This window comes from Plodia interpunctella, chromosome 17 (assembly GCF_027563975.2).
Source record: "Plodia interpunctella isolate USDA-ARS_2022_Savannah chromosome 17, ilPloInte3.2, whole genome shotgun sequence".
Taxonomy (NCBI): Eukaryota; Metazoa; Arthropoda; class Insecta; order Lepidoptera; family Pyralidae; genus Plodia; species Plodia interpunctella.
Window position 1 is genome coordinate 5,497,200 of NC_071310.1, and position 26,645 is coordinate 5,523,844.

General features: G+C 34.6%; 2 protein-coding genes across 4 annotated transcripts in view; one reads left to right on the forward strand and one right to left on the reverse strand.

Moving 5' to 3' along the window:
• LOC128677011 (ETS-like protein pointed) overlaps positions 1–26,645 on the forward strand; it is a 127,220-nt gene that overhangs the window by 4,074 nt on the left and 96,501 nt on the right. For 2 of the 3 annotated variants that reach the window (XM_053757526.2, XM_053757528.1), the window contains exons 2-3: positions 14,000–14,135; positions 22,595–22,715. In XM_053757526.2, the coding sequence (XP_053613501.1) occupies positions 14,010–14,135; positions 22,595–22,715 (247 nt within the window). In that variant the 5' untranslated portion in view covers positions 14,000–14,009. Of the gene's footprint in view, positions 1–10,531; positions 10,833–13,999; positions 14,136–22,594; positions 22,716–26,645 lie in introns of those variants that run through there. The other variant, XM_053757527.2, reaches the window with a different exon arrangement.
• Positions 8,439–9,705, reverse strand: LOC128677012 (ATP synthase subunit d, mitochondrial-like). The gene is made up of 3 exons (XM_053757531.2): positions 9,485–9,705; positions 9,114–9,332; positions 8,439–8,718 (listed from the first exon to the last, which is right to left on the reverse strand). Exons 1-3 carry the CDS (start codon positions 9,601–9,603, stop codon positions 8,517–8,519), a joined length of 540 nt encoding a protein of 179 aa, XP_053613506.1. The 5' UTR covers positions 9,604–9,705; the 3' UTR covers positions 8,439–8,516.

A 26,645-nucleotide genomic window follows, 5' to 3' on the forward strand; every position in this document is an offset into this window, starting at 1 on the left:
TATTTAGAAATTATGATGGAATAAACTTCACACTTATTCTTGGTTGTTTATGTAATAAAGCCCTTATTGCTAATTTACAATGTCAAAAGAGAGCGGTTATAGCGAATTTCCAAAACCTAGCAACAATGTTCCCAAGTGGCGACTTGGGAACATTGTTGCTAGTCGCATTGGGGACTTGGGCTTCCAGCGCTCATTTTATAAGACAGCCAATAAAAAAATGTCGATCAACATCTGACGGGCTAGGCGTTGAGGTTCGGTGCACTATCGGATGTCGGAGGGGTTGTCGGGGGCGGGGGAACCATATGCGCGGGTGCAAGCTGCAATAGTGTGCGTAAGTTTTACGTAGACTTCTATGCTTGTGGGTGTAGGGTGTACACCTTGCACGCAACGGTACCCAAGCAGGTAGAAACCGCTGACATGATTTGGGACGGACCCTACTTTCTCGTTGCGAATATGGGTTTCCAGCGCCATAAATGATAGATGCTAGGATCTTGGCAAATTGATTCTAAGAAACAGAAGTGACGCGACGTGGTTATCAACAGGTTAGGTGATGGTTGTATCATCATTATCTGTGGTTCTATGATGTTTATTAGCTTTTGAATAGGCCTCTAAAACTAGAATGATGGCGGTGTTGTATTGTTCTCGGTTAAGTTAATTCTATTGTGATTTACGTTAGAATTCGTGTATTCGTAATTAAAGAATACCTACTTGAAAACTTCAAATTGATGATGCAAATTCTACTACTATTCTCAAAATAACTTTCAGTTTTTCTACAGCTATTCTTCTCCTATTTCATATTATATTATAATTATCTTATCACCCTGGACTGGAATCCTTAAAATCTCACCCGGAATGCATCTTAGTAATAATGTGCGGTTAATAAATATAAACATGAGAGTCAATATACTTGATGAAACGTAACGCTATAAGTAACCTGCGACCACAACATGAGTCTACAACGAATAATGTGAATCGAATTCTATCATTAAAATATGATAACTCAAATTGCATATAAAAGCTTCGAATATCATCCTGAGAACGCGCTTTAGTCGTGGTAATAAATAAATCGTTTTTTGCAGTCAAGTCACCAAACAAAACGCATAATGACAGATGTTCCGCACAGGTTTTTACACACACACAGATACGTATTGCAGTGTGACAAGTGATGGTTAGATTGTCGTCTCCTTCTCACTTTGGAAGATGAGCGAGAGGTCAATAAGCCAAGAAAGACTAAGTTGATGTTAATATGCTCCGTTGCAGCAGTGTTTTGGCTTTTTTATCTAAAGTAGTATTAGGTAGATGTAACTTTTTTAAACCATGTTTAACGTATAATATTTTAGTCGGTAGGTATATGGTCGGAATATTTGAAGAATATTAAAGTCAAAGTTTAACATGTCTTACTAATTAAAACTTAGTTACAATATCTTTTTTATTTGCATGATCAAAATGTTGAGTTTTATCAGTGGTTTTGACATTTCAAATATTAAATATTAGTAGCTGATAAATATACAAAACCAGTACCGCTAATCCAGATGAAAATAATGCGGCTATCGAAAGGATGCCAATAGCCGCATACCCAGCGCCATACGCAGCGGGCTCAGTAACAATTCAGTCCAGTACTAAATATAGTACAAAATAAAACCAACTGTCGTTTGCCCTTCGCTCACAAAATTGATAATATCATTTATGAACCAAACGTAGATGAAAATAGTGTCCATTTTCAATCGGTACGCGTGGGCAGCGTAATTGGTTGACGCCGCGGCTGCGCGGGCGCACCAGAATTTTTAATTATGAATTAATTAGAGACGATCAACATCTACTTGCCCAATCCAGATTACTCAGATATTCTCTTGTGATAATTTTTGCGTGTCGTATCGTGTGGACTCTGAATCATCCGTCTGTCTTCTCAATTACGTTTGAGCGTCAAATGGTAATTTAATTTGGCATTGTTTGTATGACATGTGTGAAATGCCGTAGGTACAGTATGTATAGTTTTTAAATAACTGAATTCTATCATCGTTTTTGGAAAAAAATACATATTGGTTAGATACGAAGGACAGTTTGAAAATTTTGATTAGTAATTTTTTGCCTTTTTCGAAATTATCAAATTTCTTTGGGTTGTATAGGTATTGTGATTCGCACACACATCTCATTCTGTATAACCGGTTGGTTTAGTTGATCACAGTAGAAATCCTTAAAATACCTTATAAAGTTATAAAAAATACCTTATTACAGCTTTTGGGACAAAAAGTAGAGTCTTGAATGTGTTGTTTGTGCAGTTTGGTTCATAGCAGAAGTGTCACTGTACTAGTTCATGATAGATTCTTTTATGTATATATATTTGTTCTATTATGATATACGGATGAAGTACTAGGTACTTCTACTTGAAACAAAACATGAAATAGGTTCATTTTGACCCAAAGGAAAACAGATGAGTAACCGACAATTGAGAATTATACGGCGTGGTTGTAGAACAAAGCACAAAGTCTATGCCCCAATATTTGTTTATCTAACCCGAAAATTAGGCGAGTAGATATGAAAATAAACAAGTTATTAGCCATAATACAATTAGCCTACGTTAATATGCAACGCTCGCCCATGCCGGGGTCGACGACACTCTGATAATAATAAATATCTCGGCCTGCTATATCTATGAGCAATATTATGGAAATTTATGTTTATATCCTACTAATATTATAAATGCGAAAGTTTGTGAAGAGTAACAAACATTCATCCTGCATATATCTTTTCACGCAAAATTACTGGGCGGTTTGTTATGAAATGTGGTACGCGGGTAGAATATAATATAGGTATCCTTTTAATCCCGAATTTTTCGTAGGCGCAGCTAGTGTAATAATATAGCAGAATTTATTCTTCTTTTGCTAAATCAAATATTTGGTGTAGGCCTCTTTCAATTCCCGCCACTTTTCTCTATTCTGGGCAGGGTAGTTAAGACCAGTTTTAATAATTTTTAATATATGCATAAGACTTATATTTGTTAATTGACGTCCTTGGAGAAAAGGCTGCGGTGAAGTTTGTTGCGCCGCTTCTTCTTCACCTGCGCTTTAGAAGTTGGCAGTAGACTTAGTTTAAGTATTTTTTTACGTCAATAAGTGATGTATATCATCCTAAATTGAATAAAGAATTTTGAATTTGAATCTTAATTCGCCTTCATTTAATACTATTTGTTGATATTCTACGTTAGACCTCAGGTCATCAACTGTATCTATTCCAAATTTCACCAAAATCGACCCGGCGTTTTATCTGAGAAAGCATGACAGACTATCGCATTAATATTAGTAAGTAAGCACATACTAGGCAGAGGCTCCTCCGGCTTCAGGGAGTTTATGTTAAAAAGTAGACTTACAAAATAGGTAGTTTTTTATAAAATTAGATATCATTCTACCTATACACCGAATTGAAATTATTCATTGACCTCCGTCCAGAAATTTCACGTGTAAAGTTATAAAATATTAATCAAATATTCTTATTTATACTTATTTTAGCGGCTCGTCCCGGCTTCGTTCGTGTAATATCTTATTTATTATGTAACTCAAATATTATACCTAAACCTTACTCAGGAATCGCACTATCTATTGGTGAAAACCGCATGCAATTCCGGTTTTTGAGTTTAATGCGAACAGACAGACGCGGCAGAGAACTTTATTTTATAATATGTAAGGTGGTAATATGGATATGGATGATTGTAAACTACCTGTCTCTTAAAATCAAATTTTACATTCATCCATCCGATCCTGTGACTGTAAATTCTAAATGCCATATTATTTAATGATAAGTACTTAATAGGTGTTTACGAGCATAACGTGCAGCCTCGATCTCAACAAAGCCTTTGTATATAGCCTAGCTATAAATTGTTACAATATTGCAGTCGATACGTAAGTCGAAGTTATTATTTGTTTATTCGATAAGCACAAACGTGTCACAAGTGGGTGCGATGCTGGGCCAAGGTCTTTCAAATCTCTATAGAAACAGCCGCATACGCATGTATGCATAATAAAATGTGCATATAAATGTTGACCGTGTAGCAGTAGCTCCCTATTGTCGTAATCTTACAGTTCCAATACTAGTGTGATATTAGAGTGCCATAGACAGAAATTAACTTTGAAATCATTAGCAAATTCTTAACTCTGATCATAAATAAACAACGCCTTCAGTTACGAAGCTAGGTTACCATAAACCATAGCACCTTTATATATTTTCCTTTTATCTATGCCTAAACATCTAGTACCTTATGCCAGCTCCACACTGTCGACGAACATTGTGCCAAACTTTGTCGGGTTTGGTATACATTACCTACTTGTAAACTTTCGCGTTGCATTATTATATACTAAACAACATGGGTATACTTTGCTGAGTTTTCATTACGGTAAATAAAAACACTCATACTAACTACGAATTGTTGACGCATTCGCGTCGGCATGTGTCTGAGTTAGGCGACAGTATGGAGCTGGCATTAGACGTTAGAACCACTAGTAATATTAATGTGGTACAGTCAACGTCAACAATAAGTGAGCGTTTAGACTAGTTAAAAATATTAGAAAAACAAAAATCATATTTGTATGAGTGTAAATAATCTCATGAGACTTGATTCCTTCCAATTCCAATCTATTACGAATATTACTGCCGATTTTCAAAGAAAATTGATAAAATGATACAGATAAATAAAAGTTGTAATGCCATTTCAAACATAGAAACTTGTTGTTGTAAAATTAGACTTAATGTGCAAGTAGTATCACTGTTGAACACTCACACAAGGCGATAAGTATGATGAATGATCAGTAACAAGACCTCAAAAATACAAATAACTGTTTATTATAAGCCCACAGAGGTCAAGTTTCTTGTGACCTAAAGACTATCATTTATTGTTATGTGCCTGATACTGTCCTGACCAATATGGATATAGGTGAACTAATTATTGTCCTTATTTATTAGCGGAACATGGTCCAATGCTTAGTAAAAAGACTCGTTTTCAACGAAAAGCGTGTGTCTCTCTCTCTCTCAACCTCGCGTGTTCCAGATTACATTTGTAGTTGCGACGCCCCGAAGCCCAGGGCTCGCGTAAAAATTAACCATAAAATTTTTCATGTTTAGCAATGCTTTTATAAACGACTGCCTGCCCGACGTCAACCCTCTTTGGGGATACTATTGTTGCCTATCAGCTGTTAAGGTATGTGTCCCTTAGTTGCCTTGTACGATATCTGCGGGAGGGTTTGTATTCTATTCTAGGATCCCATCACACGTCAAAAGCGTCTCTTAAATGCTTGTCTTTCCCGGTTTTTGGCTTTTCTAAATTTTCGTCTCCACTTGCTACAAGTTATCAGATACAGTTAGTGCACCATTTTATAAAGTAGCCTAACAGTAGTAGTACGTCACTCTTCAACTATCTCCACAACAAAAATCACCTCATGAATTGATTCTCTGTTTTGTTGTGAATGGACAAATAAACTCTTATTTTTCTGAAAGCTTAATTATATCTGTATCTCAAGCTACAAACTTCCAAAGACAATTTTATAACGACTTAGCTCCCTCTGCCCACGCTTTTCTATTGTATCTCTATCTGATAGCTTGAAGTTTAATACAGAATTGTCATCTTAAAAAGCGTGGGCAGAGGGAGCGATTCTTAGTCCTGTTTCACACATTAGTCACAAATTATGAATGGTGCGGGAAGTCTAAAAATAGCTAGCCTACAACAGGTGGCGGTACCCTTCCACCGCAACCCCCCTTCCCCACCACACATTGTGAATCCTCGGCCTTGCAACGGGATCACAAAAGTGAAACCGCTTTCACAAGACTTTTCCGATCGAATTTGCATAGCTAATGAGATGCTTGTGTTTAGGCGTTTTATTTCGGAATTTATGAACTATCGCTTCTGAGGTGTCGACAAACGACTGTAAATAAACTATCTAAATACGTGATATGGGCATAAATACCTGTAACATGGAAGGGAAATTTTCAAGTGTTATGATGATAAATAAATAAATAAATGATGATGCAACTCATCTGTTTATGTTTGTCTATTTACAATATTTCCAGTTGTCCTGCCTAAAATTACCTATTGAATATTTGAATGCACTGACTCAGAACTACTTAACCTCTCTTTTATCTGGGATCGACACTATGATAGGTAACTCTTTAAATTTGCCTACGTATATCTATTACCATTTCACTAAACACTCTCTTCTTATTCATACTTTCTCTTACGCAATCCATTCATCTTTCTCTTCTTAGGTATTTTCCGGTTTCAGAACTATTATTATATTTATACAATTCCTTTATAAATATCTATGATCAAGTGAAGTGAATGCTCCATTTCCACACTGTACTGTGACGGATCCTAGTTCCTCAGTACTCTTGCGGCGGAAGTGTTTCTAGAAAGGAGAAAATTATATATCTATTATTGTTTAGTTGTTAACTAGCAGTTTAATTTAATTCTACAGTGATAACTAAATTATTAGACTGAGATAAGTAGTACTAACCTTCACATTATTGTATATATTTTCCAATGTAATAGCCTAATTTCGCCTCGGCTGTAATTTTCAACTTACCGCATTTATATCATAATGTAGCACCTAGCACATTTACAGAAATAACTGTATTAGTTATTTTAAATCTGTGTTATTTAATTTCCAGTGCTACTTACTTGCAAATCTAAAATTACCACACATCTGCCTGTCAAATTGCAATTTAGATGGAGCAAGATAATGCTGTATGAATGGAGCTGTGTTCGAGTTTTCTTGGAAAGGGCGCGGGCGCAGGCGTCTGGCTTGGCTGCATTAGTTCTTTAGTTTCATTATTTAGCTGTGGTCAACTATTGTTTATAACATGTTCTTGTTTGTCCTCTGTGTATATGATATAGACACTGTCATTAGGAATTTTTGGTAACTATGTCACTTTTATTGTATTGTTCAATTTTGCCACTACTACAAAACCATACCTATGAAAACTGACAATTCGTTTACTATTTCCGGTATTTCAATTTCTGCTGCTGTTATTTTAAAGTGTAAATTTGAAGCAATATCTCTCCAATGATACAACCTAATATTTAAATACACCTATGAACGGACTAAAAACGTGAAAGGTACTGGAGTTTCAAGTACGTATCTGCCGCAAGTAATCTATGGGGACTTATCCCTTATGGTATGTATCGGGTTTCGTTGTTAAAAATGTATGATTACATACATAACACTGTCATACCGCCGCGCCGCATGCCTTAGAATAGAAGCATGAGATATAGACGGTAATATTGCTTTCAGTATGATCAATTTGATTTTTTATCTTCTCTTTACAGCTACTTTCCTAATCGGTTACTACACAAAATATATGAGTACGGTCACGATGAATGGAGGTAATATCTAATGTGTCATGTTTGCAATGTTATTGACATTTAATTACCAAACAACTGTGAAGTAATGCGCTTGTTAGTTTTTACGGCTTTTGCACGAATTTTAGATAAAATTAAGTATAGTGATGTAAGTATTTTCTTGTAACTTTATGTACAACTCAAGCACTATTACCACGTCTATTAATTTTACTCTAGATAGGTATTTTCTCACAAATTTGTCTATACTCATTCTGTTTTTATTATGTAAGTATATTTTATCACACCGCAAATTCACCTAACATTTGTGCATACGCCATTATTATTTTATCTTTATGTCTATGTCTTGTAGTAGTAAATATGCCTACATCTTAGATTATTAGTTACATAGAGTCTAATTTCAACTCTTGTCATGTAGATTTGAAATCCTCCTGTCTAACTATTCGTCTACAGACGATGCGCCAATACCAGAAAAAGTGACATAATATAAATATGAAAATTAAAACCGAGTGCACGTGTTTGACGACTTGTCAAATAATTGCGAGGAACACATGACTAGCCTCGACGAATTCCAGCAACAGAAAGCTAAATGAAGACGAAAATAAACCGTAGTGAAATGCAATCCAATCATCAATCATAATTTGCCATTGCCACGCGCGGTCTTGGCTGATTCCTCGACCCTGGAGGCTATTATTAGCCGGCAGCCCTTGTGTTTGCCCATTGACGGTAATTCACCCGATGTTTGGACTTCTCCGCAGTCCCTGCTTGATGAATCAACAGCGACAGATTTCATTCAACGCGGCTATTTGTAGATTTTCGTATTTTTTTCAGTAGGCGTACATAGGTCTCTGAGTTGGTTGTTCTTGTTTGTACAATTAACTTCTATGACTGCTACTCTTTCGGTTATAGTTTTGACCGGAAGAAGATTCAGATTCTGGTGAGAATTGCTTTGTGTTACAGTATTTTTGTTTATGATTATATTTCTGTTTAATATGTACTTAAACTACAATACTGGAAATCCTGTTACTAATAAATATGACATTCGAAGGATGAAAATAGTATGATTGTTGTATTTAGCAATTAAATGTGAGATGGCAGTAAAACTATACACATAATTCGTTCTAGAATTATATTTCAAACATCATTTCCAAAGTGATATTTGGTCAGTTTTTTGGAACTACTTTTTCGGTGCGGCTTTAGGAGCTGCAGCAGGAGTTGCTGGGGGCTTGTAACCGGGTTGCTCTTCTGCTATATGAGGCCAAAATGTCGGCTTCCTCACCGGGTCGAACCTGGTTTCAGGATACATATCGTAGTAGATCTCCATCGTCATCTCTTCGAATTTTGGCAGAGCATTCACTGCAGCCAGATCCTTGGTGGCTCTGTAATTTATTAAACTACTAAATTACTGCGGTTTCGCATCTCGCTTGAAGCTAGGACTCTGTCCAATCCTCCTATCTTCACTCAAAAAAATAACCCCATCATTCTCCGTCTAAATATACGGTGAGAAAAGTACAAACAAATAACAATATATCTCATTTCTAATATTAATTTGGATGTCTATTACCTAGATCTTAATAATATATTATTACTCTTACTTCTAGTAGGTGCTCCTAATTAGTTAAATAATTGAAATCGGCAAGTCATGTCACAATCGTGATGATGTCGATGTCTTTAGGTCCTTTCATTGCCCTTACTTCTAACAGAATAATAGTGTTAAAATAAAACCTAAAAGCACCTTTAGAACACCGTGCACATCTAATAAATATTTACTTACTGATCAATATATTTCTGCTGCTCAGCACAAAATGCCTTGATTTGAGGCTCCAAGGACTTCCACTGCTCGTCCACTTTTGCCGACATGGTGTCAGTGGGCATTGGTACTTTAAACCCCTCATATGCCGTTTTGAACTTATCCACCAAGTCTGGAATGGGGACAGTCTTTTTGTACGCTTCCCAGTCAATTTTCGGTGGTTCTGGTGGACTAGCATTGACCCTGTAAGGAAACAAAAAGGTGAGAATTAGTAAGAGTCTATTTATTTTATGGGTTCGTTTTATGGGTTCGTGACATTCTATGTCTGCGTGTGTTTTATTTTGTTCAAGACTTGCTCCAAACCAATAGTTTCAATAATCGTATCAGTTATTTACCGTCTCCAATAGGACTCAGATTTCGCTTTGAAAACAAGAAAATTCGGCTTCTGGTCAGGAGGTACTCGTTTGTCTAATTCAGCCCAGTTTATAGACGGTTTCCCGAACCTTTTTGCCATCTTATTATATTCCAAACCCAACAATTTCACGAGATATTAGCAATAAACTTGTCAAGTAATGTCATATTATTATGAATATTCATCTTATTTGATCCTATTTGTCATCAAAGTGTCAAAATCTCATTTTTGCTAACAAAAACCGCCATAGTAGTAAATGAATAATAAAATAGTTTCTATAGAGCTAAAATGAGATTAAGGATTGATACATTGATATAAGCCATTTTTTTTTCAATAATCATACAAAGCCAGACATTCCCAGAATCAGTCGAGCACAATGTCATAGAAATGCTTTCACTCCGGGCTTAAATGCCTGCCACATGCGACGGGACACTGGATCGACACGCAAAATTGCGTGAGAAATCGAACAGTTCAGGTTCCAATATACCTCCTGCAATCAGCATATGGTCAAACCAGGTTTGACCGATGTTGCCTGTTGCTACTCACCCTTTATTGAGTAAATTAACTGGGGACTTATCAGGTATTTTAGTTCAAAGTAGACTTACGCAATAGAATATCAGTCTATGAAGACAGGTAATTAAAATTGTATGTAATATAGTGACTTATGCACAGATCTTCTTTAAAAAAATATTACACCAATGAAAACTGCATCAAACTCCGTCCTAACCTCCTGTAGCGTACTTTAGGAGAAGTTAAAAGTACTTAAAGGAGTAACAATATTGGGTAGACAGATACAGGCCGAGAAACTTAATATTTTCAATTACATTGTATATACTTGATATGATTCATTTAATTCATAAACGTATTTGACAAAAATAACGGATAAGGTTTCTTTGGACTCAATTGATAAGTATTAGATAAGGGTGATGTACCTGATAAATTAAGCACTAGATAAGATATCAGTGAAGTTTGCGGTATTATCCGATGTTGAATTATTCGATTCGCGTTTCTGTTCGTTTTAGTCGTACGCTCGCTTAGACTACATGACGGGAATTGATTCTTAGAACTATAATAGTTTTATTGATTCTAATTGTGACTAAAAGAAATAGTGAGTGTTTTTCGCCAGTGACAGTAGTGTTATCTGATAATGTGTAATCATAATCAGTCAAGCTAAGTTTTTTCCGCCTAAAACGTGTTCATACTTGTGTTTGTTTTCGTGGATGAATCGCAGGTCCCATAGTGCTAATGGTTTGATTCTTAAGCCCGTGGAACCGTGCAAAAAGATTAATTAAGTGTGTTATTTACATTTTGAAAATCCGTCGATTATTCAGGTAATTTCAACGATTGATTTACATGTACATTGTTTCTTCTCAAGAGCCCACCAAATAAGATATTTAACAAAGAAAATCACGCTTTTATATACGAATAGTTGTGTATTATTCCATGTAATGGCCATCTTCATGAGGAATATTGACTATAAGAAGATTATTTTTATTTTCTCTTAAAATTCAAATTTCAGTACCCAGTCTATCATAAATTACATTACAATAATCGTTAAAATAAAAGAATTGGATAGAATCAGATATCTATCACTCTACCATCTTACATCATTTGATATTACTGAAAGTTGTAAAGAGTAAATGCTTGTGAACAAATAAAACCTTGTCTAATGTCCCCAACACGAGCACTCCCCTGCAATTACCTCCCCAAATGAGCAACAAATCGTCACACCGTTTCAATTACAAGACAATAATGTCGGGCACGGTTCGTATCCGGCGGATATTAGCCGTACGATTCCCGGCGACTTCAGAAGTGCCGAATTCTCCCGACGACACATTTACTATGCCGCTTCACACCGCTCCTGGCGATTTTCCTAAACAAATTTACTATGCTCTATAACTACTTCAAGATGAACTTTGAACTTTATTGTTCTGTCAGTAAGGTGGAACGTGGATGTGTTACAGCTGAAAATAATTTGCTACACACGTGCCGTCCGGGCCGTTTCCGGCGGATCAACTCGTTACATTCGGAAAGTGTTAACTAATGTGATCGCTTTGATGCGATATTAGTAGATACGAGGAAGGGTGTCTAGGATGTGTCCCTGTGGTTATTAATAATACGACACTTTAATAAATGTCAAATGTCATTATTTTCCTTTTCGTTAAGACTTTAAACTGTATAAAAATAAATATCTATTAACAACCAAAATGTTTAGATATATTCTGTTGTAATAAAAAAGATTTTATAAATCTCGAGTTTTTTTTTTTCTTTTTGTTGAACTATGATAAAATCTCACTGGTTAGAATCAGTATATTCTATAACTGTACCCGCAACTAATGGCGGTTACAAAGAAGTAAAATTGTATTTTACTTGTAACTAATAAGTTCTTTAATTTTAATAAACATCTAATATGACACGCCCTTTTTGGAAGTAACTATAACAATAATATATATAATTTTTTAACGTCTTACTTTCAATGTCTTATTATTTAAATGATAATATAATCCAGGTGGTCGTATTATACGTTATCTTACAGATTTTGTAAAGAGCTAAGAAAAGATAAGATAGATCTTATCTTCACACAGACAACGTACTTAAATAATTGTGTAATATATTTTTAAAGGAAATAAATACTTAAATGTAAATTCTACAAGTGACAGATCATATCTTGGCTGTGCGTACCTACTTCACTTTGGCTGGATGATATTGCTGCGCCACTGGTCTATATGTACATTATTATTATATCATTGTTTTTTTATGGGTAATAAAAATATTTTGTATTGTATCTTCATTTAGAATGTGCAAAATATTGTATATTAATATTTCTTGATTTAACTGCATCTTGATTACCTTCTTGATCATAACGTTGATTTTATGAGCCATTTAATCAAAGGATCTTAAATTCATTATTAAACAGGCTTACCTCCTTTATTTCATTTAGAATGTGCATCAAAATTGTATATTAATATTTCTTGATTTAACTGCATCTTGATTACCTTCTGGACTACTAATCTACTTCTACTAATATTATAAAAAGAAAATATTTGTATTTTTGTTTATTTATTTTTTGTTTGTAACGGATAACTATACAAAATAATACGCTACACCTAAACCTTCCTCTTGAATCACTCTATCTGTTAAAAATGCATCATCAAAATCAATTATGTAGTTACTATATATACCCTATGTATATAGGAACAGGCAGATAGCGGTAAGCTACTTTGTTTGAAGTCAGTTTCATTCATAGGTATTTTATGAAATATTCATCTGTTTATAAAGATCCTGACAGCGAAACGCGACTGGCTCATGAATGGCTCTATAAAAACGTAATGCGCCGACAGAGGCAGTTGATACATAGCAACTCAAACAGGTTCGTCTCACAGAATCTCCAAGATCTGACAACTGTCCTGCACTTTTCGATGGAGAGTGAGAGGAACGGCTATAGCTGTCGATATCATTTTGGATTCGATACGAGACTCGTTGCGGTTAGAAGCCCTATTGTTGCTACCCGACGTGATCTGAATCGCGAAACAAAGGTTTTTTATATTTTTTTATTTCACAATACCTTGTGAATACAGGCATTACTGCCTACTATACTATAATTGTGTAGGCACTCCTGCCTACTTAGCTACCTGATATAGATACTGGAATTAAATTATATTGAAATAAGTACTTCTCTACTTACTTGGACTATCTATTTAAATAATTCGGATTTATTAATAACTATTTACTGTTTATGTTGGGTCAAATAAATAAAGTTGACACATTTTACAGCTACCAGTTTAAAGCTTGCTTGAAAGCAAAATTGTTGCGCTAGATCCCAACTAATATTATAAATGCTAATGTAAGCTTTTTTGTTACCTCTTCGCGTTCTATCTACTCAATGGATCTTCTTGAAATTTTGCTTATATATGAAGTTCGGAGAAAGACATCCTTTTATCCTAGAAAAATAACTGCTCCCATGAAAATTTCACGCGACCAGAGCCGTGGATAACAAAAAAAGCTAGTCCGTAAACGAACATACAATTTATGTATGCTTTAGAATCGCTTTCATAGCTACTTTCTTTTTCTTTGCCTGTTGATGGCAAATCCGAAAACGCTACTGGATACTAAAATCCATCAGCAGCTGCCTTCAAATCAGCCTGAACAGTATAGGTGTTTGCGCACTTAGGACAGGTGTGCAGGTGACCATTGATTGCTTGGATAAACCACACTCGCATATTATAGGAAGCATTGATTATGATCAATGTTAGCAGTGGAGTATGCTCCACTGCTCCTTTTAAAATAGTTAATCTAAGTTAATCCTATCTGAACATTTTCCTGCTATTTCCTTAGCCGTAGAGCGTGGGAACCCAGGGCCCGCTTTCCTACTTTCTCGTCTCCACTTCTTGAAGTCTTCGCGCGGTCGTCGTCGTCATCCCTAGTTGTCAAACCATCGAAGCCCAATAGAGTTCTTCTCGTAAAGAGTTTTCTAACATACTGCCCTGTGTTGTTGCAGCCCTAGCGGCATGAAGCTAGAGTGGGCGGAGAGCGAGGCCGATTATGGACTCGAGGAAGCAGCCTTCTACGAGGGACCAGCGACCGCCGCGCCGCCTCCGAGGAAACACGTCTCCTTTAGCCTCCGCCTCGACTTGGTAAGTTAATAAATTAAGAAATATGTATGTACAAATAACACAGTTTGAGTTACCCCAAAGTAAGTTCGAGACTTGTGATCTGACATAGGTACTAACTCAACGATTTAGACGTTCAAGACCGACAATCTGAAATAGATAAATTTACCATTGGCCTGGACCATTACACTACATAAGTCAGAACTAGAAAGATAGACAGTTTCGAGGATGACAAAGCCGCCATAAATTAGAAATATTCACTTGATAAACCAGCGTTGTCGGACTAAAATTTCATCGTATGACATATGGGTAAACCACATTAGAAATGTAAGAAAACTTGTTGTAATTTATTAACGCCTTACTATCTTCCAACGACAGGATATCCGATGTTAGGAAAAGCCAACAATCTAAGGCATCCAAGTTAATGTTAATAAGAAAACTGGGTGTAACCGGTCTTGAAAAACGAGCAATCTAAACTTGACTTAATGTTTCTTACTTTCTCAGCGGAATTTCAGGTAGAAGTAGGACAGAGATAAAACTAGTTATATTGTCGAGGACAAACATATACATCTACAAATTAAATCATCATAAAATTGTTGACATTGTTATGTATTTACATCTAAAAATAACGTAAGGATGAGGTTCCTTATTATATTTTGTAAATTCTGTGGGTTGCTATATTTTTAAATTATATTAAAATTTCAAGCAGTTGCAGTGTATTTTACCAATTCTGCACGTTATTATTTTATGAAAACCTATATATAGCTAATAAATAAAACATAATTCAGTTGGTTCAACCTTGATAAGTATTTCATTGTCTTTTAAACGTTGTATTTGTGTCATTTTAATCCATTAATACGGCGCTAAACGTTCAAAACCACTTGAAAAATGTAAAACCGGACAGCGTGAACGTAAACAAAGTAGCATTCTTGGCACGCTCGACATCTTTTAATGGCAAACTAAAATCATCTAAAATCCTCTTCATTGTCTAAAGATAATCATGGTTCTTGTTTTGAAAAGGCTGCTTATCTTATCTACATAATGCGTACCCAAGATTATGTAATTAAAGCCTATCCCAACGACGAAATAAGGATTAAAGTAACATATCATAATACTGGCTGCATGTTCTTGTTTATTATTTTTTTGCTATGAATTTTTTTGCTTTCAAGAGTTCTAGCGAGATAAAAACAGGCCGTGTGTGTATCCGATTGCGGTCTATAATGAGAATAATTGGCCTCAAGTTGGACAAGTTCTGGGACACGTAGCTATTATGGTGAGTATTTTCTCAGTAGTTGTGGGTGCCTCTGGTCGGCCGGCTTGCTTAGTGCATATTATTTTAATTTGCTACTTTGTTATAATGAGAAAATAGTAAAGTAAAAAATAGAATTCTATATTGCAGTAAAAATTAAGACGCATTAATTCTTTAATTCTAAGCATTCAAACAGGCCGTGAAAGGAACTCCACGTCAACCTAACACCTCTTTTGGATCGAAGACTAAAAATAATGACCAATTCCAATAACCATAGTAACTCCTACTACTAGCGGCGCTTAGAAGAAAAATCTCAACAAATCTGTCATATCCTCAAAGCGGACGTAATATGTAGAAGCCCTTATAATGAGGGCCGGATATTGTGCAGGCGCCCTAATGAGACACGCGCGGATGCCTCGGCTAATTTCGACCAACAGTGCCGGTATTACGTGGAAATATTATTATTTTCGTTGACATTGCATTCCTTATAATTAATCGTAACATCATGTATTGTTGTTATTTACTTTTCTAGTGCATAGGCAGTGCTTACTAGGTCTTTATATTGATGTCATCTTGTCAAAGATTATCCAATAAAATTATTATAAAGCGCAGAACGGTAATTTAGTTTTATTTGGGTGTACACTAATGATCTACCTGGATAACCTATGAAGTATTGACATACAATCATATGTACCTACATATAAAAAAAAAAATATGGTGAGCTTTGCGCTAAAAGGTTTGACATGTTTTCTTGGTCCATTCATGCAAGTAGAAAAGTGCTAAGAAAATACATCAATGGCAATTTTTTTTTGTCGAGCAACCATATACAAATATGGTTGTTATGCTTGAGCTGCCTAGTCTCTGAACTACCCCTATGGGTGATTACCCATATACTAATTAGGCGTAATAATACGTATGTATTAGTTAGGATATTTGGAAGTGAGCTTATAATAATTCTAAAGGCACCAAGAGTTTATTATACATTGAACTGTCGAACTGAGCCGCACGTTAATCTTACTGTTTTTATGAGGACACTTCAACGCCGAATAAAGGTGTCATAACCGTCGACGCCGTTCCTTTATACGCAGTTATTAACGACCCACTCGTCGGGTAATGATTTAATGACAGATCTCGTAAATATAGCTAATCTGTGAAAGAAAACACTGGTCTGTAAGGTCTTTACTCTTTATGACAAAGAAGTGTATAAATTTAATATTTCGTTAAGTTTTCTTTAACAAGTATATTTATTTTATTTTATTCGTCTTGTTCTTGTTAAATTTATTGCAAGATTTTTAATGAAAATAATGTACACTTGTAAAATAAAAAATAATATTTTATAAATCTAACTAATAGGATTTCATAGGATTTTTTTTTATTTATCCAACTAGATCATTTGTTAATAATTTTAGGTTGATTAGACTCAATTAACTCCAAATCGTACGTGATCGATTCGTCTCAGTAAGCCGTTAAAAAATAACACATACAACAGTTCACTGTAACCCATTCGTAAAAAGTCCCATCGTTTTTTCGTCGCACTGAGCTAATGTCGAAACTCATTAGTGCAGCTTAGCGTCAGTGTCACGGGCAAGTTTAAAAATAAAAAACAAAAAAAAGTAAAAATAAAGCGGGAACTTTGAAATAGGAACTCCGGTTTGTTTTCGATACTTCTGAGCGGGCGATGATGGATTGTTGCCGTACGGCGCCAACTATATCAAATGGACTAGTACATTGATTTCTTTGTTATATTCTACCAGGTTTAGCTAATTAATAAACTTCTGATTTTCTAACTGTTCAAATACCTGATTCACCCACGTGTTGCAGGCGTCCATAAGTTGCCGCGACCACTTCGTGCCTGTTCATCCTTTGTAATATAAAAAAAATCTCGATTATGTATTAATTTTAGAAAATATTTTAAAGTCTGATTCATTGCACATTCAAAATGCTCTCAATGCAGCTTATCGCAATTAAAATAAGTCTCAGACAATTTCAGAGCATAGGTTTGTTAAACATGTAGTATATTTCCACATAATTATTTGATCGGGATGGATCGTGTAACCAGCGTGAGACAAAGGGCTGGCGGTGTCAAAAAGGACGATCGTGCAACCATGCTTCACCGCGCGGCATCCGGCGCTGCCCCGACCTCACGGAACTGCACCACGAGACGTTAGACATATTATTATTAGCTACATCACTACATTTGATATGTCTCCTCTAATAGATAACTTCCCTCCGGTCATCGAAAAGATTTTCTTCCCTTCAGTAGCCTAAGAAATCTGTAGTAGGGAGAAAGAAGGAATACAAGAAGGGCCCCCTCTCTCTCTAATCTGGCTTTGCCGGTTCCTTCCTCAGAAATACTAGAGGGAGGTGCGAGGTACGAGAATATATAGTTAGATGTGAAGGAGAAAACTTTTCTTCTTTCGTCTTTAATTCATTGTACTACAATGGATATCCGAGTTCGATCTCCGGTCGAGTCAAGATGGAAAATAAACTTTTTCAGATAACAGTAAACAATTGTCTATGTTTCTCTTCTTATTTTCAAGTGTGTTAATTGCTAAAACTGGTGTCAGAATTTATTCAAGTCGCCTAAAGGCGCGTTTAGTGGCAGGTAATCGGATACACACTTATTATTTAGCCTTGATCAAAAGTCCTTTATGAAGTTCTATACAATTCATATTCTCGGCAGGTTTTCCATCTAATTCTAATACACGTGGCTACTTAATTAAAATTGTGCAAGTTAAGTACCCACAAAACCAATGGATAGGAATTCTGAGCATTTGCGATAAACCAACTTCTTTGTTTAACAAGGTTGTTTTGTAAATACCTGTAACGTTGGCTTGAAGTCGTTCCCAAAATCTGCATTTCTGCGCAAAATAAACGTCTCAAAATTTAAGATAATCGCTTAATTTTTCATCTATGACTAGCATATTCATTAAATTATATAATTTGAAATTCCATTTACAGAAATCCATTTAATTAAGTTTCACATAATCGCATGCTTACATACTTGTTAAGCAATATAATCAAACTGTGGTTACTAACTATTAAAAATATCGTACGATCATAAACAATCCGAAATGATTTACAAGAGCGAAGACTTATTAAAAAGTCTTTAGATAGTAATGAACCATATATATTACCAAAAAACAGTTTATTTATCACGCACACCTTGACTGAGCGTTGTGTCTGTTGTATTTGTACTGACGATTTATTATAAAATGGAGAGGTATTATTGGACAATAAATTAGGGTAAGTTTAAAAGTGGCGACACTTGATGTAGTGTGACAAGTTCGAGGTGCGGGAAGTTTCTGAGATATGGGGAAACAAATGGACAATTAACCTCAGGAATATTCTACACAGTCCGGAAGGATTTGGAGAGAAAATAAAGTTTTTAATTTATTTTGGTCCCTGCTTATTAGTTACGACTTTATATATCGACTACTGTAAAAACAGTACTATATATTACTATATATATATTATACTTTAATATAATTATTATGAAAATATAGAATTAGAATAATTATTCTGGACCTAAGGCTACGCGGCTCGTAGCAACGACTAAAAAATAAATAACCAATGCTACAAAACAAATAACAAATTAAGATACCTAATTACATTAATTAATATTTAACGCGATAATAAATACCTATAATGCGATAAATGAATTGATTTGTATATGTATTTCCAAATCTTGAAAACATGTCAATTTATTGAAGTTATTATTATATTTATTGGAAACAAACAATCAAGGGATGTCACTAGAAACATCGTCGCTTTTATCCCCTCTTCACGGTTCGCGTGTGTCCGTCCGTTCGTAGAATCATTAATTACGTCGGAAATAGCCGAAAAGCACCCATGTTTTTGTAATTATATTCCTCCATCAACTAGGTAATAATTTCATTTCTTAAAAAATAATACCAAAATGACTTCCCATGCGAATGCTATTTTGTTTCTTACCCATTTTTATTTTGTCTACCCATTGTAATAGGTACCTAGTGGATTTAGATAAATATCTGATTGTGTTGTGTATGTTAAAATAGCGGCGCCCCCACGATTTTCAAAAATCATATATGAATAGGAATTAATGCAACGGTTGTTGCCCAGTGGTTAAAACCATCCGTCCGTGATCGAAAGATACCAGGTTTGAATCCTACTCGCGCTACATGAGTCTGTACACCAATCTGACTCTTGTATAGTAGTTTTCATAGACCACCACTTGCTTCCGGTGAAGGAAAACTTCGTAAGGAAACCTGCGCTACTGCCACTAGATGGCGGGGTAGTCGTAAAAGTCATGTCAGACTTTAATAAAATCTGACACCAGTGATAGCAATATCACACTCGATATGATGATGGAACGCAGAATTAGTACGATTTTGTACTTTCCTATTAAATTTTTAATCTAAAAGGTTTCAAAAAATTCTACTAAGAAACCGGTTTCTCTAGGTTGATATCACGTTGATAGCATAACGACGGGGTCATTAATGATTGATAAATGATAGGAATAGCACTGAATAACAAATAGTACATCAGTCTGCGCTTGCGCAGCAATGAGGGTGAGATGGGGTCGTGCCCCCAATACAGATGATCACGTGGTAGACAGGGTAGGTGCAGGGGTGGACTGAAATATCTCTGTTTACGAGTTAATCGCAGTGTGAGGTTCATTGAAGTTCATTATTCAAGATGTCTTATTAAAAACTCGTATTTTCCTCATATACATGTTACTGTAAAAGTCCGTATACAGGTAAATCGTAGGTTTTTTCAGAAAATCTTAGGATTTACCGGTATGGGTTGGTAAATGTAAGGATTTTAAAATAATTGACGATTTTTTCGGGCTTTTGCCATTGGAATTTAGTATATGCTAGGTTTTGCTACTGACGGCTGGTAAATGTTGGTTTTGGGAATAAAACAATGATTCATTATTATTAATCATTTATTTTTCAGTCAAAACCTTACATATTTTTATGTAGGTATCATAATTATGAGAGTAATTAATTAACTAAGTAATTAGTCAAATCCTTACCTATTTTAAATTATTTTCATTTGGTAAGTATTTTTTTTATAAATGTTTTTAACTTTTAAAGGTAAGGTATAACCTTTAAAATACTTCTTAAATAGTAAAAAATAACAAAAGTAAAATTATTTTCTCAACATTTACCATGCCTTCGATGTAAATCTTAAGATTTACCAAGTGAATGATGGTAAAAGTTCGAATCGCAAAATTGTTCGGACTTTTACCATTAAAAGTTGGTAAATCTTAGGTTTTACTGGAATATCTTAGGATTTACGGTAGTTCGGGCTTTTACAGTAACATACAAACTATTCACATATTATTGCGATTACTTTTCCTCATATACCAACTACTAAAATATCGGTGCATATTATATAAGGTGCCGCTAGCTTCAACCAATATGATATCAATTTGTTTTTGTAATCCTAATCCTAACTAATATTATAAATGCAGAAGTAAGTTTTCTGTCCTTCTTGAAATTTTACATACATTCACACAAATTCATTAAATCGTATGCTATCGAAAAATAGAAAAAAGTCAAAAATTGATTCATAAATGTAATTTAAAATAATTTTTAAAGTGATCAAGAGGCTTACAAACATTTCCTCAAAAATATGTTGTTAAAAATAATATGACAACAATATCATCTCATAGAGCGTCCCTCGGTCAGATTCCCTGATTGGGGCGAGGGTCCTTCTGATTTGATTTGGACGTTTTTATTGGGTAATATTGATACACTTTGTGATTAGGTGCCGTGTCACGGGTGTAACAGCCAATTGAAGGGTCAATCTCTGTCAATATAGCCCCAAATAAACATATTGTGCTTCAAAACAATATCATGATATATTATTATTGTTACTGTACAGTCAGCATCAAGCAAATTAATGGAATTGATTACAAATTCGACGCTATTACTGCAGTATAGGTATAGAGGCGAATGTATACTTTGATGTGCTTGTGACTGTACAGAGTTTATTGGATTTCCACAATGTATATGATAAATTACACTTGTAGATAAGAAAACATTACTGCATTTTAATTATAACCTAATTACATGTTGTTACGATAATAATGATTGTTATTTCTACGAAATGTAGTCTTTTCATCTGTGTGATGTGTTATAGTGCCATGTCTTGTATTATAGGCTGCGCTTATCGGATATATGATGAAAGAGTCAGAAAGTTCTATGACTTAATTGAATTAATAAAATTGGTTTATTGTACATATATAAGTATTTGGGGAATTTATCGAAATTGATTTATTGTATGTACATTTTGAGAAATTATAAATGAAATATATTTTTTTACAAAAGTTTATTTTTGACACAAGCTTTTATTGATATCAGAGAGATCTTATTGCATTAAATGCGTGACAAAAAAATCTGTTCAGTAAACCGTTGAGGAATTCCCCTCGCCGGGAGAGGTCTTGGGTGCATCTTCAGGTCATGCTTATATTAATAATGCATTGTCACCGAAACTTAACGTGTGTACGAAATCCAGCTCAGCTACAGCCCAATCGGTTGAAGTTATCTGCTTCAAGGTTCCAACCAAACATACATACTTATATAAATTGTAAGTTAAATAAAAGTTTGTGAAAAGAAGAACTTTTTGAGCTAAGCTTTGTCATTGTATGATTATTCTCAAGCGGGACATGTCCGTACAGCGAACGGAAGTCGCTTGTGAGCAGCATACTGACTTTAACTCAACTATCGATCACTTACCAACTACTCACGTACTTTACTATTTCGAAAATAACACATCCGTTATTTAAATAATAGGTACGTGTGTTAAAGCATACATACGAATATGTAGTGTGCTCAGCTTGGCTCGGCGAATTCGGATGTTTGAATTGAACTCAAATGACGTTCTAAGAACGAAGCCTGCCTTGTATCGATCTAGTGCCTCACTGGAACCACAAGTTTCGAACCTAATGTAAAAAAAATCTATTGATCCAACCCTATGATCTCAAATTTTAGAGGTCCATTAAACACCGGGTTTTTTCATTAGATCATCTGATATAACTGTATACTATATAATATAAACATGTGCCCAACTTCCTTGATTAAATATTATCTACCTTTAAAGTTGAAAGCATATATTTTTTGCACTTCATCATCAAATAATAAATCCCAAAAACCAAATCATTAACGCTTTTTTGCGACCATAGTCCCACTATATCCAGCAGTATACCTATCATAAATAATTGATGACCTTTGCCTTTCCTTTCCAGTGCGATGAAGGCGGCGGCGCGGTGGAGGGCATCAAGACGGAGCCGTTGGACGCCGAGGAGCCCCGAGCCATGCAGAAGGTGCCCTCCCTGTCCGACCTCTCAGACCCGGAGGCTTCACTAGGTAAGTCATCTTTACCATTCAAGGTCAGGGTCAGCAGGATTAGGCTAGATTCTACTACAAACTTCTACTCGCGAAAATTACTAAGCTGTGGCCTTTTTACTGCTGCAGCACACACCTTCACACACAAATACACGAATGAAAGTATTATGTCCAAAATTTATTTGTCTGAAAATTCTCAATTTGCCCAATCATACTTTGACCTGAAAAACACAAGGCTAAGGCTTGTTTTTTCTTGGCATACAAAAATAGAACCTATTACAATGGAGTACAAAATAGTGATATTTCCTCCGGGTCCCCTCGCCTGGTCTCGCAGCCTTGCAATAGATCACTCAGGATGCAACCGGACGCCCAGTGTCCCGGTGTCATCCCGTCCTGCTATTTGTCTTCACTAGTCTCAAATATACACTACACCTATCATTTCATGTACTGATATTGAATACAACAATTTCCAAAAGGAAACAGTGAAAGATGAACTTCAAATTTCTACAATCTAAGGAAAACTAACTGATCAGTCATTTTGTATGGGAGATTTTTTTTTTATCTCAATTTCATCATCCAAATCTGACCATATTTGTAAATTTAATAAAAATTGCCCTAGTATAATTACGTTATAGGTTGCCAGGTAGATAGAGAACTTAGTTTAGGTATTATTTTTTTGCATTCTGAGATAGAACTAATTAAGAGTTGCAAGCATTGCAAGACTTAAAGTCACATTTAGCTGGTCTGAGTGAAACAGATTTAGATGTCCGATTTGATTCTTGAAATGTTCTTCTATTCCTCATTTCCTGGTTTCTTTCCCTGCCTTAGAGCATCAGAGCCTGGATATAGCTATTCTGTATTTTCTTCTCCACTTCACCTTTGGCTACCTCTGCTGTCAGAGCTTTAGCACGCATATCACCTTTACAATAACTTGCACTTCTAATCAACCCAGTAAACAAATGCAAACACTCCACTCTGGCTACAACCATAACGACTTCAAATTAGTTGAGACATCAGTTATACTTTACATTAAATAAAAAAGGCTCGCACTAAGTCCCGTTAATATATATTGAACAGAATCAGAACAACTCATTAATGACAACCTATAGATAATTTGTTCATAGCGGGGCATAGACTATGGCGATTAGTAAATAGGTGAAGCGAATAGGATAATACGCCGCATCCTTGTTAGCTGCAGTTTCAGACATCCATAACCCACTTTTCATCGATACAAAAATAACTGGATCCTTTTATGCTACAAACGTGTTATCACCTTGATGTTATGCACATTTGCAAAGCCGCGTGTCTTTTAACAGTTTTAGAGTGAATGGGGATTATGATGATGTACCGAGTTCACTAGAATCCCCAGTATATAATCGATGATAAACTAGGAAATTTAATATGTTCTGCTATTTCTATTATAGCCGGTTTTAATAATACGTATCAGTATTATAATTTATATAAATATATACACATACATCGCAGTTATTAAAAATAAAATATATATCAATATGTATAAGTACATATTTATATATTAATTGTTTCAGACATAAACTTCCATACAGAATACAGATCTTTAAATTAATAATTTTATTTAAATGAAGGTCTGTATTTCTCTTATAATAATACACCTCTGCATCCATCCTCTCATCTATGAGTTTCAGGACACTATTGTTTGTTGTTTTGAATAGATCGCCACTTCCCGATCCTTAACTTAGTTATTTTTTTAATAAAATAGACTTTCTATCATATGTATTAACTCTTGCTGCATCTCTATCGCGTGATTTGCAATTTATATCTTTTTGTAGTTCCTGTTGCTTTTATTTTTATTACTCAACATATAGAATGTCAGCAGAGATTGTAATGAATCACGGAATCTTTTTTTACCTAATTATGTTTGTGACAAAGAGTGTAATGAACTTTTGAACGCTTTTGGTGGTTCTCCGGGGTGGTCCAATAATACGGGCACATTGTTTTGTCTGTATGTATGTGTTGAACGTGGGAACTACATGTAAATATAAAGATGTAATACAATATCAATCGCTGCATTTATATTTTACAGCCTAGAACCAGTTCTTATTTCACTTTTACAAATTATATCTTTTATAATTTATTATCTCGGAAAACATTCGCATTGAATTTTCATTGACACCAGAAATAAATAACAAATTCAATATTTATGTACAAATATTTTTTTTGTAAATAAAAGTAATCAATTTTGTTTCAAGTACAATTTTCTGCATGATATTGAGAACCATTAATGAATTATTTATTTATTGAAAAACAAATTTTGATAAATAACAATTCATGCCAATACCGGATTTTCCTTTATGATAGGCAAAACTGAAAGGGATTAACAATACATATTTTTAGAGACTTTTTTTAAACCTAATACTCATTTAAATTTAAATTGTACTTAACACAATTTTTTACTGTAGCAATATGTCTAACATCTAGAAGAAAATACTAAAAAGACTCATCATTAGGATACCAAAAAGATCTGTTTTTTATCATACATGCACGATAGATATATACATTGTGATGCAAGTGATAGAAAGTTATGATAACTTATGTCAAATTATAAATAAGTTTTTTGTTAATAACTTAAAAATAATACTACATATAATGTATAAAATATGAGGAATTTTCGATACATTTAATTATAGTAAGTGAAAAGATGCATACGTGCAAACAAATTTAAAAAAAAGGCTACCGCACCGTTCTGCTGCCGACACCTCGCGGAGGATGTTGCGGTGTCCACTTCCCACAATGTTGATCGTTATACGGGATGTTGCCAAAACTTCACCCACAAATTTTGTGTATATTTACGTTCCAGCCTAACTAAAGTTACCATTCCCTGAAAACAATATTTAACTGCCAGTTTACAAACTACATACTATGTTGAATGGAAATGTAATGTCATTCAACTTTGTGCCGAGGCTGTTCATTCATTATTCATACATATATTGAGCGCCTACGTTGTTTAGCAAGTTATTAAGTGTTATCTTGTAACTTTATATGTGCTTAATTCGTCGATTTGATGAGAGAGTTGTAAAGTAAGAATATGTAGGCAAACTGTTACCTTATTGCTTGTAATTGTGGCTGTGAAGGTTAAATAAAACAATTATTATTACAAATATTACATTAATTTAGAAACTATTGTGATTACAAACAATTACTCAAAAAATATGTGTAGTTAAATAACTTTTTATATATTGAAAGGTTGACAATTAGATATTGTTTTTATCATTAAGCCCGCCTATTGTACTTTTACAAATTGTATTTCTGTGCAATAAAGCTTAAATAAATAAATAAACATATTTTACTGTTTATGAAATTATGTCAAATAATCAAAATGCTTGATTTTTTTAGATTAGATAATAAATCAAATAAATATCATATGTGTGGACGTGGGTTGAACTAATCATGACAATCTGTAATTTTCCGTGCCATATTATTGGATGATAAAATAAATTGTTACAATTTAATAAAAATGTATAGATAAATTGAACAGTGAAATTATATATCGTAGCGTGTTGAGCATTTTTTATGCTCAACCAAGTAGAAACGGAGTTTCATGTGACACCTGGTTTTTTAGGATAATACAGATTTGGTCTCTAAGTACATGGCTATATAGTTTAAAATGCCTCGTCAATTTGTTTGACTTTTCTTTTTCTATAATAAAACACATGTGGATTATGGAAACGGCCACTTGCGTGTCACATGGTGTACCCATGATCAATGATGACGGGATGGGAGGGTTCAGAAGAGCGTATGTGGAAAATGATCATCTTTCTATGGGCTCTTATTATCAAAGACATAATGATTAATTTTATTCCAAAGTTCTCTGATTAATCAGGCAGGATAAATTGTCATGATTTGCCATTTTCTCATGAGAGGATTCATAATTATTTATTTTGTTTGGCTTAATTGTTATTTCATTTTGAATTA